Source organism: Macrobrachium nipponense, chromosome 25 (assembly GCF_015104395.2).
Source record: "Macrobrachium nipponense isolate FS-2020 chromosome 25, ASM1510439v2, whole genome shotgun sequence".
NCBI classification, from domain to species: domain Eukaryota; kingdom Metazoa; phylum Arthropoda; class Malacostraca; order Decapoda; family Palaemonidae; genus Macrobrachium; species Macrobrachium nipponense.
Window position 1 is genome coordinate 67,928,253 of NC_087214.1, and position 17,362 is coordinate 67,945,614.

General features: G+C 39.3%; 1 protein-coding gene across 16 annotated transcripts in view; it reads left to right on the top strand.

Moving 5' to 3' along the window:
• LOC135199496 (anoctamin-5-like) overlaps positions 1 to 17,362 on the top strand; it is a 139,764-nt gene that overhangs the window by 88,524 nt on the left and 33,878 nt on the right. For 14 of the 16 annotated variants that reach the window (XM_064227590.1, XM_064227600.1, XM_064227587.1 and 11 more), the window contains 4 exons: positions 208 to 372; positions 867 to 1,070; positions 1,619 to 1,856; positions 12,323 to 12,376. In XM_064227590.1, the coding sequence (XP_064083660.1) occupies positions 208 to 372; positions 867 to 1,070; positions 1,619 to 1,856; positions 12,323 to 12,376 (661 nt within the window). The remainder of the gene's footprint in view (positions 1 to 207; positions 373 to 866; positions 1,071 to 1,618; positions 1,857 to 12,322; positions 12,377 to 17,362) is intronic. The other 2 variants (XM_064227591.1, XM_064227601.1) reach the window with 1 other exon arrangement.

The window sequence follows — 17,362 nt, forward strand, 5'->3', positions numbered from 1 at the left end:
TTATTATGAAATATTGTACTGTATTTTGCTTGAAGTGTTTTCAAGATGGCCTGAAGTGTTAGTAGTTTTGAGAAGTTTTTCAATGCTAATTGCCATTTTGGTTGGTCAAATACAGGAAGGCATTTGAAAGTTTATCAAAACATTTTTAATTGAAATCATAGTGTATGGAAGAAAATGTTACTGTATATCAAATTGTATCATTTTCAGGTAATGATGGCGATAGTAGCTGTCTTTGCAGTCATTTTGTACCGTATGTCTGTTTTAGCAGCTCTGAGCATCCACGGTGATTCTGTCATCACTTCTTACGCCATTATATTCACATCAACTACTGCAGCCTTCATTAACTTGATTTGTATCATGATATTCAATCAGGTATGACATTACTTGAAATTTTACTTTTTCTTTTCCAATACTTTTCCCTGTGTGTTATGTATAGCTTCATTTCAAGTGAAACTTAAGTAAATTTTGCAAATATTTTAAAATACTGTATGTAAGCACTTCGTGTTGCCATCTTTGAGTGTTTGATTAAATATGGCTGTACTGTTGTATAATTTGTTGCTTTCTGTAAAATACACATTACACTTTACTAGAGTTTTTTTTAAGTTAAAATATTTCTGCCGTTTTTACATCATATTTTAGATTGCAGATTTTATACTTTGTTAGGTTAGTAATGATATTACAAACTGGTGCATAATAAAAAAAAAAAAAGCTGCCAATGGCAGACATTGCATGACCAAAAAGTATGAATTTTTCTGTAGGAAGGTCATTTATACAATTTGTATCTTGTCAGTTAGTCTGGTTAGAATAATTTAAATTTGTTAGCAAGTCAGTCCAATTTTGAAGTTAAAGGTCTCCTCCTCTTGCAGATATATGCGCGCGTTGCTGAAAGACTGACGGAACTAGAATTGCAACGCACTCAAACAGAGTTTGATGACTCCTTAACCTTAAAGATTTACCTTCTACAGTTTATAAATTATTATTCGTCAATTTTCTACATCGCCTTTTTCAAGGGCAAGCTAGTCGGGTATCCTGGAGATTACAACAGAGTATTTGGTTCTAGACAAGAAGAGGTGAGTGAAGCTGATTTATTACTGGCAAAAGTTTTGTGTGATGTACAGGCAGTCCCCGAGTTACGACGGTCTCGGCTTACGACATTCCGAGGTTACAACGCTTTTCAATTATATTCATCAGAAATTATTTCCAAGGTTACAACGCATGCTCCAGAGTTACGACGCCTACAAATGCTGATCTTGCAGATGAAATATGACACCATAAATGCAAAGTAATCAATATTTAAAGGTTTTTTGATGAAAAATGCAATAAGAATGCAGTTTATATAGTTTTGAATGCACACAAAGCATTAAAAGTAAGGTTTTCTTAGGATTTTTTATGATGTTCCGGCTTACGACGATTTTCAGCTTACGACGCGTCTCAAGAACGGAACCCCTGTCGTAACCCGGGGGCTGCCTGTACTTTATTTTCTGTTGTATGGTTAACTTCTTACACAAGCTCTAGAACTGAAGTCCCATAGTTGCAATACATAACTTTAAAACCAAGAGTTTTGTTGTAAACAATGTTTTGTATATGGAGCACTTAAAAAAGTTATCTATTATTACAGTGTTCACCTGGAGGATGCTTGCTAGAACTCTCTGTTCAGCTTGCTATTATCATGGTTGGCAAGCAGATAATGAATACGTGCATGGAGATGGTGATTCCCCTACTTTGGAAGTGGTACAACATGTTGACAGTACCAGAGACTCAGAGGGAGGCGTATAACTGTTGGCCAAGGTGGGCAAAGGATTTCCGGCTGGTGAACTTTGATCCACGAGGACTCTTCCCCGAGTATCTGGAAATGGGTATGTTTCAACTTGCTTTCACGCAGTAGGATGCCAGACTGAAGGAATTACATTTGTGAAGTGTGCATTATAACAGTTATGTCATTGTGTCTGTAGCTGACTTTTATTGACAAATGCTCCGGTTGCTTGTCTTGGCTTTAATTTGGTTTAGGAAATGACAATTAGAGCATATTTGTGGTAAACCTCTTCCTTGTCACCTGAGGTATTATTAGGTTTAAAACTTAACCTTTGATGGACGGGTTAATCCTCAGGAGTAGCAATAATAGATTTGGGGTGGTGTATGGGTTGATCCTGTAGATAAACAATATTAAATGCCATCGATTTGGGAAGAATCCCACAGGAAAGAGGTGCCAATACTTTTATAGCCCAGAAATTCACTAATGGCAACTTTTACACTGGCGAAAACCACGAATTGGCCGTCTCAGGACTTCAGTTCTGTTTGTAACTTCAAGGGGGAATTATCTTGTCTCTGTCTCACATGACGTCTTTTTGTAAATTTGCTTGTAAATATGCCAAGGAGATGCTGTTGGTTTTTGTTCTTGTCTTTTACGATAGTATGTCGGTTGTAAATGTAATTTTACAAAGAAAAGTGCAAAGTAATAGAATTAGAAAAAATATGTAAAAGTAAAAAAAAGTTAGTCTTCGTTCTTGGTAAATTTACGTACAGTAGACCCTTGACTCACGAACACAATCCGTTCCTAGACCTTGGTCGTGTTCCAAATTGTTCGTGACTCGGAGCTAATTTCCCCATAAGGTTTAATGGGAATAATATTAATTGGTTCTCGACCCCTACGAACCAATATATATTATGTATATTTTGCCTTATTTTACACAGATAATGTAAAAGTCAGTGTAAAAAACCTTAATATATCTAATAATATAATTTAAAATGGTAAACTAACACTATAAAAACGTTTGTAAAGTGAACACTTACTATGACTGGCGAGACTTCTGGCTTGACGGACAAGAGAAGAGGAGGGTGGTGGGTGGGGAGGAGGTTATTGTGCGGAAGGAGACCCTCCCCCATCCAGGTCGGGGAGATCTCGTTCCGGAGATTCAACTCTTCTAGGTTTTTTTGGTGAACGTTTAATCACAAACTTATCCAATGTCTGTTGCCTTTTCCTTCCTTGCATAACTTTTCTGAAATGGCTCATTAAATTTTCATTGAGCATATTCACGATCCTGTTCGTAACAATTTTGTCCGGATGATACAATTCAAGGAAGCACTGGACATCATTCCACTTTTCCAATGCGGCTTTTATCACATCACTGCTGACATCTGTAACTTCCTCCCCAGCCTCCTCTTCGTCAGTTGATTTCTTTCTTTATTTCAATGGTTATCTTCCTCTGCACCCTCTTCTCACCATCACTCTTCACTTTCTTACTTTCACCACCACTCTTCACTTTCTTAGGGCCCATTATGAAGAAAATCACAAGTTTTAGCGCAAAAAATGCTAAGCGAATTGACGAACGTCTTGTACACAATGAGATGAGACAAAGAGCGATGCGTGGGTGACGCCGTGCGTGGGCGGCTGGAGGATGGCTGTTCCCATGGCAACTCAAACGCTCTCACGTGTGCTGGGCGATTTCGCGCATTTTTCAAATGTTTGTGTCTAAAAATTAGTTTGTGAAACAAAGTGAATTGTTATTTTCCAGAAATTTCCAGCATTTTTCAAATGTTCATGTCTCAAAATTAGTTCATGACCCAAACAGAATTTTTATTTTCCGCATTTTTTTTTGTTCGTATCTCAAAGTTAGTTCGTAGGTCAAGGGTGAAATTTTACCTATAATTTTGGTCGGGGATCGAGTTGTACGTGGGTCAATGCGTTCGTGAGTCAAGGGTCTACTGTAAATATTTTTCATCAAATATGCAAAAAAAATTTTTACTTACTTTATTTCTTATCTGTTTTGATATTGTGTGAGCAGTAATTAAAATTTTACAAAGTAAAATTTTTTTCATATATAAGATGGTAAAACTTACAATTGTCTTGTAAAAGAGGCCCCACAAGGGGTTGTAAATAGTAATTTTCAATTTCCCATGGAAGATAGGGAAAATTTCTTAGAAATTTTCTTATTTCACCATGAGTACATTTGCATATTTTCCTCTTTCCATTTTTTTTTTTTTTTTTTTTTTTTTTTTGGCCGACCTCAAAGTAAACCCGTCCAGTAAGGGTTAAAAACAGAATGTTTTGGAATCAGGTACAGGGGTCTCATAAGGAAAGTTTGGCAGTAATGCTATTTCATTTTCCATTTTATCTTCATCATTTCACAATCATTTTGGGGTTGTTCTGTTGTTGTTACACATTCCTACAGCATTTGATACAAAAAAAGTTGTGGAGGCTGATTTTATAAATAATTCATGACTAATCATAACAGATTTGATTTCATTTTACACCCACCCTTTATAGTTTGTATTGGCACTAATATAATTTTCATAAATGATTTCATTAAAGTTTGTAAATTACAGCTCTTTAGATATCTACAGTGAAACTTGTGATAAGTTTTGTCTGAGACCTTGAGGTCAGTGCAATAAAATGACTTGAAGGAACTTGAAAGAATAAAAGAAAATCTTGCACAACTGCCAAGCTTTTATCCTTTGCAGACAACAACTCCCAAACCCAAAGTAAAATACTGTAGTATAGCCTGTAAAAAGTACATTTTTTATAAAAACAGAATTGGTACCCCAAGCAAGTGGCATTAGCCCAGAGTGTAAGATGCATTTTTTGTGTAAGGTACATAGCCCTACCTTAACCAAACCCTGAAACCAAGTAGTAGACACTTCCACAGATATATCCAGTGGACGTTGCTATGTCGGATAGCCTTTAGGTACAGGCAGATATGAATCTGAACTAGTATAGATTGTGAACAAACTTGGCTTTAAGAGTGAATGAATGATTATTTGTTTTGGGGGCTATGGTATGAATGGAGAAACATTCCAGTTGAAAAGTGGAGAAGTCGCTGCAAACGAAGTTGATTAATGTTCAAAAACATATCGGCTTGAGAACTTTATATGACTTGGGTTTGAAATGGGAAGGCCAGGCAGATTAGAGTGAATGAGCTTATGGTAAATAACTAAACAGATCTTGGCACGGAGGACATTAAAGTCTTGAGCATCAGACCTCAAAACTAACAGATACGGAAAGATTTTGCCACTTTTTTTTAAGCACACCAGATGATTGGATGCCTTGGAGATAGGTTTTGATTACATGCAGTATGTAGCTGTGGCTGCTGTATATACTGTAATTATTCAGTTTAGCATTGCATATTGCTTTATAGCATTTAAAGCTTTGAGACTGCAAATAGTTTGTAAAGCATTTGTAGCAGTTATGTTACTACAATATTTTCACATAACTGACTTACCAAACAATTACATCAGCTGTACGCGTTCTTACCTGGCTGTCGAAAATTCAAATTCCTGGCGGCGATGGTGGCGCTGCCATCGTTTGTGTAAGTGATACAGATCCAGCCCACTTTCAGGAATACCCGGTACTGCTGAGCTAACTTCAATTCGTTTTCTGCCGGCCATAGGGTAACACCGGTGGTTTGTTGTTGCAGTCGACTTTCGTCGCCATTGTGGATTATATTTTTTTGGTGATGTACAATTTCTTGGTTGGTTTTTTGCTTCATCAGCTAGCTGCCTAGTTATTAGCAAGTTATTACGAAGATGTCTGATACTAGTTCTTCGTCAGTTAGGTTTAGCAACAGTGGCTGCAAAACTAGATTAGCTAAACTATGTTACGATCCACACTCCAAATGTGTTAAATGTAGGGGTCAGTGCTGTAGCAAGGAATTAACTTGTGATCCGTAGTTTAGATGAACAAGGTTGTAAGACTTTTCACACTCATTTGAATAAAATGGACAAAGATAGGAAAAGGAAAGCAGCTCTTAGAGCGGGTAGTAAAACTAGAGTAGAGACAACTTCTGTGCCTTTAGAGGCAAATAAATCGTCACTATCTTCTCCACTTTTATCTAATATTTCACCTATTGATAGTCCTCCAACTTCAGTACCAATTACTCCAGACCAGGTATCCCATGTTTCCGATCCCAACACTATTTCCATGTTAGACTCCAAGATGGACAAGAAATTTGAGTTCTTGGCAAAATCCGTTATGGTTTTAGGAATGTCGTTTCATGCTTTCATAGAGAAGTCAAGTGAAAAGGCCAGTGTTAGGCCAAGTGTCAGTGTCGTGTCCGAGGAGGCGGCTGTCTGTTCCCCCTGTTCTCCTAGACGAAGGTCACTGTCCTGCTCCCCAGCTCCTGGGAGAAGACATACCGGAGGTCGAAGGGAGACTGGGGGAGTTTGCCCACAGCCAGTCGCCGACTCCGTCGAGGTGACTTGCTAGTGCCCAAGAAACGCCGCTGGAAAGGAGTAGATATCAGTGACATGCAGTTGTTGTCTGACTTGGAAGTGCAGTCATCTGTGTCGAGGCGAAAAGTGTGGAGTGATTTAGTGTCGCGTCCATTGAAGAGACATGCCCTGTGTGCGAGAGGGATGTCGCTGCCTATTAAGAAATCCAAGGAGCACTGGAGTCCACAACCTTCCTGCAGTTTCGCTCCGGACCAGATTTTCCGGGAAGATCTTCAGTCCTCTTCGGATAGTGTAACTTCGGACTAAGTTAGACACTCACGTGCGGTACAGCGCTCGCACGCTTTCGAGGCTGACTCGCCTCGTTGTGTCGATAGGAATTTCGACTTGTTCACCTCATACGTCTCGTGTTGTTTCGACTCGTTCGCCTCATACGTCTCGTGTTGTTTTGACTCGTTCGCCTCGTACGTCTCGTGTTGTTTTGACTCCCAGTCGATCGTTTTCGAAGAAGAGCCGTACGACAGCCACGACTTCGACTTCGACCAAGGATGATTCGAAGACCAAACCCTTGCTAGAGGATTCTGCTTTGGGCCCCTTTAAACATCAGCTTCAAGAATTGATGGTCCTTTTGAGGAAGACAACGAACCAGACGGAAGAAGAAGACTGGGTGTCGTCCGTCCTGTCGGAAGAGGAAACTCAAGACCATGATTCGAAACCCTCTTCAGTTTATTCTAGTCTGTTAAAGTTCCTTTTACAGACGTATCTGGACTTTTTTGAGCCAGCTTCGCCTTCTTCCCCTCCATCGATGTTCGTGAAGGATAGGAGATCAGCGCCTTCGAAGTTACCAAAACCAGTTCTTTCTCAGTCCTCGAAGAAAGCACTGAAGGAAGTAGAAGAGTGGCTTGCTAAGAAGAGGGAGTCAGGCAAGGATTTGTTCGCCTACCCTCCATCGAAGCTGCAGAATAAAACCTACAGGTATTATGCAACAGGAGAAGTTCCTTCTTTGGGAGTATCTGCCTCCTCCCAAGGAGACTTCTCTGCCCTTGTGGACTCACACAGAAGAGCAGCATTCTTGGCTGCAAAAGTGTTGTTCTCTTCACCCGAGTTAGGTCACCTGGTGATTAACTTGTACATAGTGATCGAAGTCTTCAGTTTTCTGAATTGGACAATTGCAGAGTTAGCCAGAAAAATTGAAGATTGCCAGTCTCTGGATGAAGAATTTTCTGCGGACTGGCTCAATGTGTTGTCCTGTGCGGACAGGTCAGTGAGAGACGGTTCAGGGGAATTGGCCGCCCTATTCACTATGGGAGTACTCAAGAAGAGAGAACGGTGGTGCTCCTTCACATCTCGAGGAGTAACCACGAACCAAAAATGGGCTTTGTTGTTCTCCCCCCTGAGTAAATCTCACCTGTTCCCAGAAGAAACCATCAAGCATGTACTGTCGGACCTCGAGAAAAAGTCCACCAATGATCTTCTTTCTCAGTCAGCGAGAAGACCTAAGGAACCTTCAGCAACGGGTGCTAAAGCTTCCCTTCTACAAAAGCATCCCTTTCGAGGAGGTAAGTCGAGGTGGCAACAGACCAAGGACTAACCTACGAACTACCTCCAAGTCTACCAAGAAACCTTCCTTTAAGACATAAATGAACGAAAGATCCTTCACACACCTGAATGGAGTCGAAGAGGAGCGGAACAGTGGGTAATACAGGTGCTTCGAGAGGGATATGTGATCCCATTTACGCAGGATCCACCACTGTCCAATACACCTGTCTGTTTGACAGCATACTTGACAGGATCAACAAGAGCTTTGGCTTTTGCCAAAGAAGTAGAAGAGCTCGTCAGCAAAGAGGCCATAGAGTAGGTAACAGACACAAACTCCCCAGGATTTTACAACAGGCTCTTCGTAGTCCCCAAAGCATCAGGGGGATGGAGACCTGTTTTGGACGTAAACACTGAACCTCTTCGTCCGGAAGACAAAATTCCAAATGGAAACCAGTCAATCAGTAATGTCGGCCATCCAACCGGGCGACTGGATGGTGTGTCTCGACATGAAGGATGCATACTTCCATATCCCCATCCATCAGAGCTCCAGGAAGTTCCTGAGATTCGTCTTCAAGAAGAGAGTCTTCCAGTTCACAGCCTTCTGCTTCGGTCTGTCAACCGCCCCTCAAGTATTTACTCGGATTCTCACTCCTCTGGGAAAGTGGCTGCATTTGATGGGGATCAACACAGCTTTTTACTTAGATACACAGCTTTTTATTTAGATGACTTGACTAGCTCCTGAGAGCCAGATCCAGTCGTCAGTGTGTGAAGGACTTGGAGAAGACACTTACTTTGACACAGCAATTGGGTATTCTAATAAACAATGAGAAGTCTCAAATGATTCCAACTCTGAGGATTCTCTATTTAGGGATGATACTAGACTCTCTAGCTTTTCGGGCTTTTCTCTCCCCAAAGAGGATAGAGTCCTGCCTGTCGACAGTCCAGCAATTTCTGGTTCACTCATCCTGCTCAGCTCTTAAATGGATGAGCCTCCTTGGGACCTTGTCTTCAGTGGAGAGAGTTGTCAGGTTAGGACGCGTACACATGAGGCCGCTTCAGAAAGCAAATTGGTCTCGGAAGACACAACCGGACTCACTAGTTTTCCCTCTGACGGAAGAGATAAAGGTGGATCTTCATTGGCTGCATTCGAGGGAAAGATTACAAGAAGGATTTTCCCTAGTCGTGTTGAACCCTGACCTGCAGTTCCTCTCAGATGCTTCGGACAGCGGATGGGGAGCCCTCCTAGGAGACGAGAGTATCAGGTCTGTGGACAGAACAAGAAAAGACCTTGCACATCAATGGGAAGAAATTGAAGGCCATTCTCTTAGGGCTACAAGCGTTCGACCATTTAGTCACCAGAAGGAACATAGCGATCTGCTCGGACAACACCACAGTGTTGTCATATGTACGGAAGCAGGGAGGGACCCACTCGCTCTCTCTCAACAAAATAGCTGATCTCCTCACCTGGACGAACGAGAAGAGGATCACCCTTTTTCCAAGATTCGTCCAAGGAAAAATGAACGTTATTGCAGACTAACATGAGTCGGGTGAATCAGGTGTTACCAACAGAATGGACTCTGAACGAGAGTGTGTGTCAGGACCTCTGGAAGCTTTGGGGAAGACCATCAATAGACCTGTTTGCCACATCAAGGAACAATCGCCTCCCCATTTTCTGTTCTCCAATTCCAGAGCCACTAGCGTGGAGAACAGATGCGATGCTACTAGATTGGACAGGACTGGACGTTTACGCTTTTCCTCCCTTCAAGATGATAAGAGAGGTATTAAACAAGCTTCAATCATGCCAGAATGTGACAATGACCCTAGTAGCTCCATTCTGGCCCAGGAAAGAGTGGTTCCCGGGCCTTCTCAGTCTGCTGGTGGATTTTCCCAGACTACTTCCACAAAATCCATTGCTTCTCAGACAACCAAAAGAAAAAAACCATTTCATCCGATATCACCAAGGATTGTCCGCTCTGGCCCTGACAGGATTCAGACTCTCAGGAACCTGGTCAGAGCAAAAGGTTTTTCGCGAAGGGCGTCAGAAGCTATTGCTAGCTGCAGAAGAAGCTCTTCTGCCAAGATCTACCAGTCCAAGTGGAGAGTCTAGGTCATGGTGCAAACGACATAGCATCTCGTCTTCTGAAACATCTATAACAGAAATTGCGGAATTTTTGTTAATTCTGAGGGACGCCAAGAAGTTGGCCACTTCAACTATTAAAGGATATAGGGCCATGCTTACATCAGTATTCAAGCATAGAGGCCTCAACATCTCGTCAGATCAGGACATCAGTGACCTGATCAGATCCTTTAGTTCCTCCAAGATTTTCAAGCCTGAAGAAGTGGAATGGAATTTGGATGTAGTTTTAAGGTGGCTAAATGGTCCCCAATTTGAACCGTTGAATTCGGCGACCTTGAGAGACGTAACTAGGAAGGCACTATTCCTAGTCGCCTTAGCCACAGCGGGAAGAGTAAGCGAATTGCAGGCGATGAGTAAGGAAGTGGGTTTCGCCCAGGGCAATGCAGTTTGTTCATATGTAACAGACTTCCTTGCTAAGAATGAGGATCCTTCGACTCCTTGCCCCCGTTCTTTCAAGATAAAGAACCTAACGGACTTAGTCGGGTCGGAAGACGAGGAACGTACATTGTGTCCGGTCAGAGCCATCAAACACTACTTGACTAGAACAGAAACTGTGAGAGAAGAGTCGAACCGACTCTGGTGCTCGGTGAAAGACCCGTCTCGGCCTCTTTCAATGAATGCAATGTCCTTTTTCCTGAGGAGTTTGATCCGAGAAGTGCATGCCCAAACTCAGGAACATGCTCTTAGGGTGCTGAAAGTGAAGACGCACGAGATTCGTGCAGTAGCAACGTCTTTGGCTTTCAGACAGAATGTCTCTATCCCCCATTATACAAACAACATTCTGGAGGTCGAAATCGGTGTTTGCATCGCATTATTTGAAGGAGGTAGAAACTACTTACGAAAACTGCTTAAGATTGGGACCGTTGTCAGTAGCAGGAATGGTGTTGGGAGGGGAAGCATACGGGGACCCATTTTTTTCCCTCTACAATCTCCTCGCCTTGGATTTGAGGTTTTTGAGTTTTTGGGAAGCCTGGGGTACATGTAACTGAAGTACCCACCAGTTCTTATATCTGTTTAAGGGTATCATATGGTTTTTAGTGTAGGTGATGGTGTTGTGTGGTTTTTATCTGGTCTTTTCGCCCAGGGCAAGGGCAAATTATTGTTGTTTTGTCAATCATCGGTGTACTTCCATGATTGCAAAAATCCCACCATTAGTAGGGATGACCCTGGCCATTACTGCCACATCTCCTACATGTGATGAGAGTGCTAATGTAATTGTTTGGTAAGTCACTTATGTGAAAATGATATTTTAGTGATAAAATAAGGTTTCACATATACTTACCAAACAGTTACATAATCAGACCCCTGCCTCCTCCCCACAGATGGACGTTGTGGCTCAACGAATTGAAGAAGTTATCTCAGCAGTACTGGGTATTCCCGAAAGTGGGTGGGATCTGTATCACCTACACAAACGATGGCAGCACCGCCACCGCTGCCAGGAATTTGAATTTTCGACTGCTAGGTAAGGAAGCGTACAGCTAATGTAATTGTTTGGTAAGTATATGTGAAACCTTATTTTATCATTAAAATATTTTGTTGTGTGACTATTTTGTCAGTGGTCTTGGCTTTTATGGTTCTGAACAAAATTGAATTTATCATTCATCCACTTGGTGATGCTTTCTGTCCTCCATGCCTGTAGACTTGACCCTGGTCATTCTTGACTCCCCAGACTTCTCTGGAACAACTTATGATAACAGAAATCTTTGATGTCTTGCTTTTTAATGCCATATTAATGTACTCTTATTGTTATCACATTACATTCTATTTCAATGAATTTCTTATATTTACAGTATTTTGTTTTGACAAGTGAAAAGTATCTTAAATGTATATTTAGGTATACTTGTTCATTTCAAACTTGAGACCATTTTCATATTCTTTTGTCTGTGAAGATATTAGATTTCTGATTTTTAGTTTTGTCAGTTAATGCTATGCTAAACATTTGCAAGTTCTAGATGTTTTAGTGATGCTAGTTGACATATTTTTTCAATGATGCTATTTATGTTTCATAAAACTATGCTTCATCAAGTATCTTGTTACGTACACTTAACTGTGAATATTGGCTCTGTATGTATTTGAAAATACAGGGCATACGTATGCAGTGGAGAAATTTCATGATTTTGTGAAATTATTTGGAAACCTCAATCTTTCCTCAGATCCTTATAAAGTTGTACTTTAAGAAAGTATATTATTTTGTTGGTGAACTATGAAGCTGAACATTTATCTTCTCTTCAAATTATGTATAGTTTTATTTGTTATGGAACCATCTGAATATGCATTTATTTCTTTTATAATTCAAAATAATTATTTCAGGATACTAGGATTTTGATTAGTGAGGTTTAGATGTCTTTTACCATAGTCAGGTTTGAGGATATTTATATAGCAATCCATATCACCCCATTCCTTTATATTTTTGTCAAGGAAGTTGCAGGTGTTTGCTAGGCAGAAAATTGTTTACATTTGTCTGAACACAAATTCTCATGACAGGACTCAGACATCCACTCATCCCAAATGGTTGTAAACCTAGCTATCTTGAGATCGGTAAGCTCAACAAACAAAAGATTCTGATGTTTTTTTTTTTATTCCACTCAATAACAAGTGTTCATTCCCCGTGTGGTTTTGAAGTAAGTCTCGCTTCCTGCTTTGTCTTGCATATGACACCACACCCGTGAGAACCTTCTTTATTATTCTAAAGAATTTGGAGTGGCCTTAGGTGATACATCCAGAGACCTGACATCTTTTTTCAGAAACTAAAAAATTAAGTTTTTTTAGATGTATGTTAAATAATAAGGTCTTTTTTGTGGGCGGGGATTTCTTTTGAAAAGGTTGTGCTAATAGTTTAGGATAGCATAAGCTAAAAAAAAACATTGGGTCTTTTTTTATTTGGGTTTTTGAAAAAGGTAACATAAATAGTTGAGGATAGTTGTGGGTTAATGTTTTGCTAACAGATTACTAGTTTTTGTCTGGTTGTGGCTGTTGGCTCATTTCATGAGAACATGTGTATAGCTGTTTTGAGCTGTTGGTGACTTTCTACCAAAGTTCTTAAATTTTGGTCTGTGTCATAACCTCATTACATTGACATTACACTTGCCATTATGGGCAGTGTACCTTGCAGATGGAACTTAGAGGGATTTGCAGTGACTTTTGAAACTTTAAGACCCAGGTCTCTGCCTCTAATTTTTGTTTAGTCCCTTTGGTCCCTTCCTACCTTACTGTCAAATTTTGGTTGGGTGATCACTTGAGAGTAGATAGGGACTAAGCAGTCGAATTGAATGAATTTGTTGTAGTAATAATTGGTTTTACATAGTAAATGGAGTATGTATTCTAAAGGAAATTTAATTTCTTTACATATTTGATTTGGTATTACTGTCGTCTTTGCATGTATGCATTACTCGGTTATTTGAGATTATAGAAGGTAAGAGTATACATGCACCTCTTTTACATTTGTTTTCCGTCTTTGATTTCACTTTTACCTATTTAATTTTCGTATGACGATTGCCAACAGTTTCTGTAAAAAAAAAACTTAACAACTGGCATACAATGTAAGTAGTAGAGATTATTTTGCTCAAGAAAAAATAAATTTTAGATTACTGTCTGGTGCAAAGCTATGTTCCACATACACATTGATAATGATGTGTTTTTGTTATATTATTCCTCCTAAATATGCTTTCATTTTTTGCTGTTTGTTCCACCTGAGTACTGTAGTAAATACATACCTATATATTTCAAAGGAATGGATTAGGAGAAAATTCAAGAGGTAAGGTAGATATATTTTTTGTTGAAAAATTGAGAACATTAATGTAGCAAAAATATAAGTTTAAGAAAGGAAAGGTGAGATAAAAATGTAAAAGCTAGAGTAATTATGCTTATTAGACTTAGGAGTTACCACATTAGGAAGGAAAACATGCAAATAAGTACTGTATCAAGTTCTACTCCTTGTTCTCATGTCAAATATTGGCATACTACTGCATAAGCTCGCTTGGCATTTAGTGTTTTTTGGTATACAGTAGAGCCCCGGACCTCGATGTTAATTCATTCCAGAGGAAGCGACGAGATGCGATTTTGTCAAGATCTAACTGAAAATGGATTAATCCATTCTTGACCACCAGTTATTACCCTAACCTTGCCTTTTTATACAAAACATTATTCATAAATACACATACATTACAATTAAATAAGTTCAGTGTTAAATAACATACCATTCAACACACTTTTTTCATTTTTAAATATACGTATATCTTACTGTCCGCTGTCCACCTCTTACAATGGTATAGGACGGCAGCAGTTTGTATGTCTTTTCTTACGACTGTTATACGTAAGCATTGTGGTTCTTTTTCCCTTTCTCGTCTGAGTGATATCTAGTAGATTTTGGTTCTTCTTTAGAATAAGGGAGATGACTCAAATGGACTGAGTTAACTTATTAACAACTTTATTTCTTAGCTCCATCACTGGAGTATAGGAATGGTTTGGTCGGATGACCGCTCAGTTGGGAAATCTAAGTTGAACTGCCCTACAAGAGGATCGCGTCAATAGCGTAACACTAGCTACCTCAGCGTTCTATATAATAACAAGAATAATATGAACATGTAGCCATACGGCTCGGAAGTCGTGTTTTTGCTACAGGTGAATAGGTCAACCGCTTCCCATGGAAGGTGTTGTGACCTGTTTACAAGACATACTAAACGTTTATTCAGGCAAATGCAAACCAGGCTACTGCAAGCATTGCATAGCATGGTCTAGTTTCACGTCCTGTTATGGCGTTGTGATCGCACTTCTAATTCGCCAATGACCCCTTGGGTCATGGGTTTATTTACAGATATGGAATTTATCTGTATACAAAATGTAATATATTACATATACTGTAGTAAAATAACTGCCCTATATACGCCCAATTTGGCCACAATACGATGGTTGACTGATCGCCATAGGCTAGGCTAGGTATGTAGTATGTACTGTAAGGGGTAGGCATAATTATTGTTGCTAATAGTAAAACATTGAAAATCAAGTCTAATTCTTACAGGAAATTAATAAAATATTAAATTAAGCCAAATTAGTTGCCCCAGTGCGTGGCATAATGACAAAAATCTATACAAGTATGTCAAATCAAATCAAACATCATAAATGTTCATGCAGCCACTTTGTCCTTTTTGAGGTTAAACATGAAAGTACATACAGGCAGTACCTGGTTATTGGTAATCTGGTTTTATGGGGCTTGTCTAGCGAAGAAAATCAGCAATTTTCAGTGCCAATGTGCGCAATATCCACTTATTGGCGCTGATACATGCTTAAGAGAGGTGCCAACGTCCAGTTATGGTGCCAAAATCTGGTTATTGGCGCCAAAATAGATGTTTTTCGGTTATTGGCTTATTGTCATGCTGTCTGAACAGAACCCCAACCAATAACTGGGGACTTCCTGTGCTACATTGTTTAACCAAGCAAATACAGGCAGTCCCCGGGTTACAACGGGGGTTCCGTTCTTGAGACGCGTTGTAACCCGAAAATCGTCGCAAGCCGGAACATCGTCAAAAAACCTAAGTAAACCTTACTTTTATTGCTTTGGGTGCATTGAAAACTATGTAAACTGCATTCTTATTGCATTTTTCATTTAAAAAAAAACTTCAAATATTGATTATTTTGCACTTTTGGTGTCATTTCTTCTGCCAGATCAGCTTTGTAGGGGGCGTAACCCTGGAAATAATTTCCGATGAATATAATTGAAAAGAGCCTTAACCTCCAAACGTCGTAAGCCGAACCTGTCGTAACCAGGGGACTGCCTTTATTAGTCTTTTGTTTGATTCTTCACTCTCAATGAGATCAGTTAGAGATGTTCGTCTTGTTATAATTCATGTACAGGTGGTTTTCCAAGAGCTTACCATGCAGTGCAGTTAACATTGTCCTCAGAAACCATGTCCTAGGGTTACTATGTTCAAGAATAGTATTTAATCCCTTTCCAGTGAGCTTTCAGTTGAAAGAAAACATCATTTAAAAATAACATCTTTCGTAAGCTCACAAAAATATGGAATCTTCCCTAACCCACGGAGTGCACAGTTCATCATACATAACTTGTTCTCATTGGCATTTTATAAGGAAACTGTCTGCCCCCATCATAATTGCTAGTTTTCTTGTGTACTAGTAAGCTTAGTTTTCTGTCATAGACAACACTAGAATTATAGATATAATAATGTGTAACTCGGTATATATTCAGTGCAATGACTTTTTGAAGTCTGAACTTACAAAGCAGAGGTTAGAGTACATATTTTATTAGTATTAATAATGAAAATGGTATTGCAAGGCTAGATTCTTTCAGAGGAAATATCTTTCATAGACATACAAATGTATAAGACTACTTGTGCATAGATCTGGCATGACTCATTTTCATAAGTATGCATATTTAACTAGAGTATGTTATGGAAACAGGACTGGAATACTGCATTATACAAATACTTACTAGGAAGCATTTTATTATGTATATGTATTGCCTTAAAGGGGGGAAACATAATTTATTTAGTTGTTCGTCTTGTACATTATTTTTGTCAAGTTTGGTCAAGAAAGTTGCAGTATTCCAAGTAATGTTGACCTTTACATGTGAAATCCGTTGTCTTAGGCCAGTCCAACTTCAGAATTTTAATCAGTTCATTTATTTTCGTAAACTAATTACTATTGGTAAGCTTTCCCTGGAGAGTTTGAGATTGCATAGTATTGTGCAGATAGTGCATGGCTTGCTATTTTATAAGCTACTTTTCTTTTGTTGCCATTTCATTTACATATGCAGGACAACAGGCTGAAATTATTGTTTGTTTTCACTAAATGGTAAAAAAAATGGAAATTGCTAAATTCAGTATTTTGACCAGTTAGGATTGGTGCACTCTGGCATTTGTCAACAGAAAGAGCCACCTAGATACTATTGTCTTCAGAAGGCTTGTTGTTACTTAGGGGAATGTCTTAAGTTTTCAAATGTGTGGATTAAAAGGAAAGATTGTATGTTTCTCTCTGAATGTTGAGTATGTTTTTTTTTAACCCCCTAATCAAACGAATCTAGTAGTGTCAAAGGAAATGGCTATTATATTGAATCATTACTGAATCAATAAAGCTAATGCTTTTACCACCGGTGGCATTGTTGAAGATGTGAAGTTTCTTTGCATAAAACTCACAAGTAATTGTAGTATTAGAGAATATTAAGAATCCTTTTGGCTTCATTGCTAACTTGTGGAGATGCATGGTCTGTAACCCCACCTCGCCCTGTAATTACTGAATCAGAATGGCAGGTTATGATGGTTAAGTAGAGGTGTACCATTTTTAAAGACATGAGAACTATCTATCAAATTTGTAGACTATTTCCTGCGGTAAGAGTATTTTGACGGTTAAACTTTTCATAGACACTGAATGTTATGTAACATCTGCATAGGGGCATACTGTTTACTATGCATAAATGAAAGTAAATGTGCAAGTTTATTTTTATAGTTTTTAAATATCTCTCTCTTACTTGGAAAAGGCAGAGGAGTTGGGCCTTGATTATTGCCCAGTGCC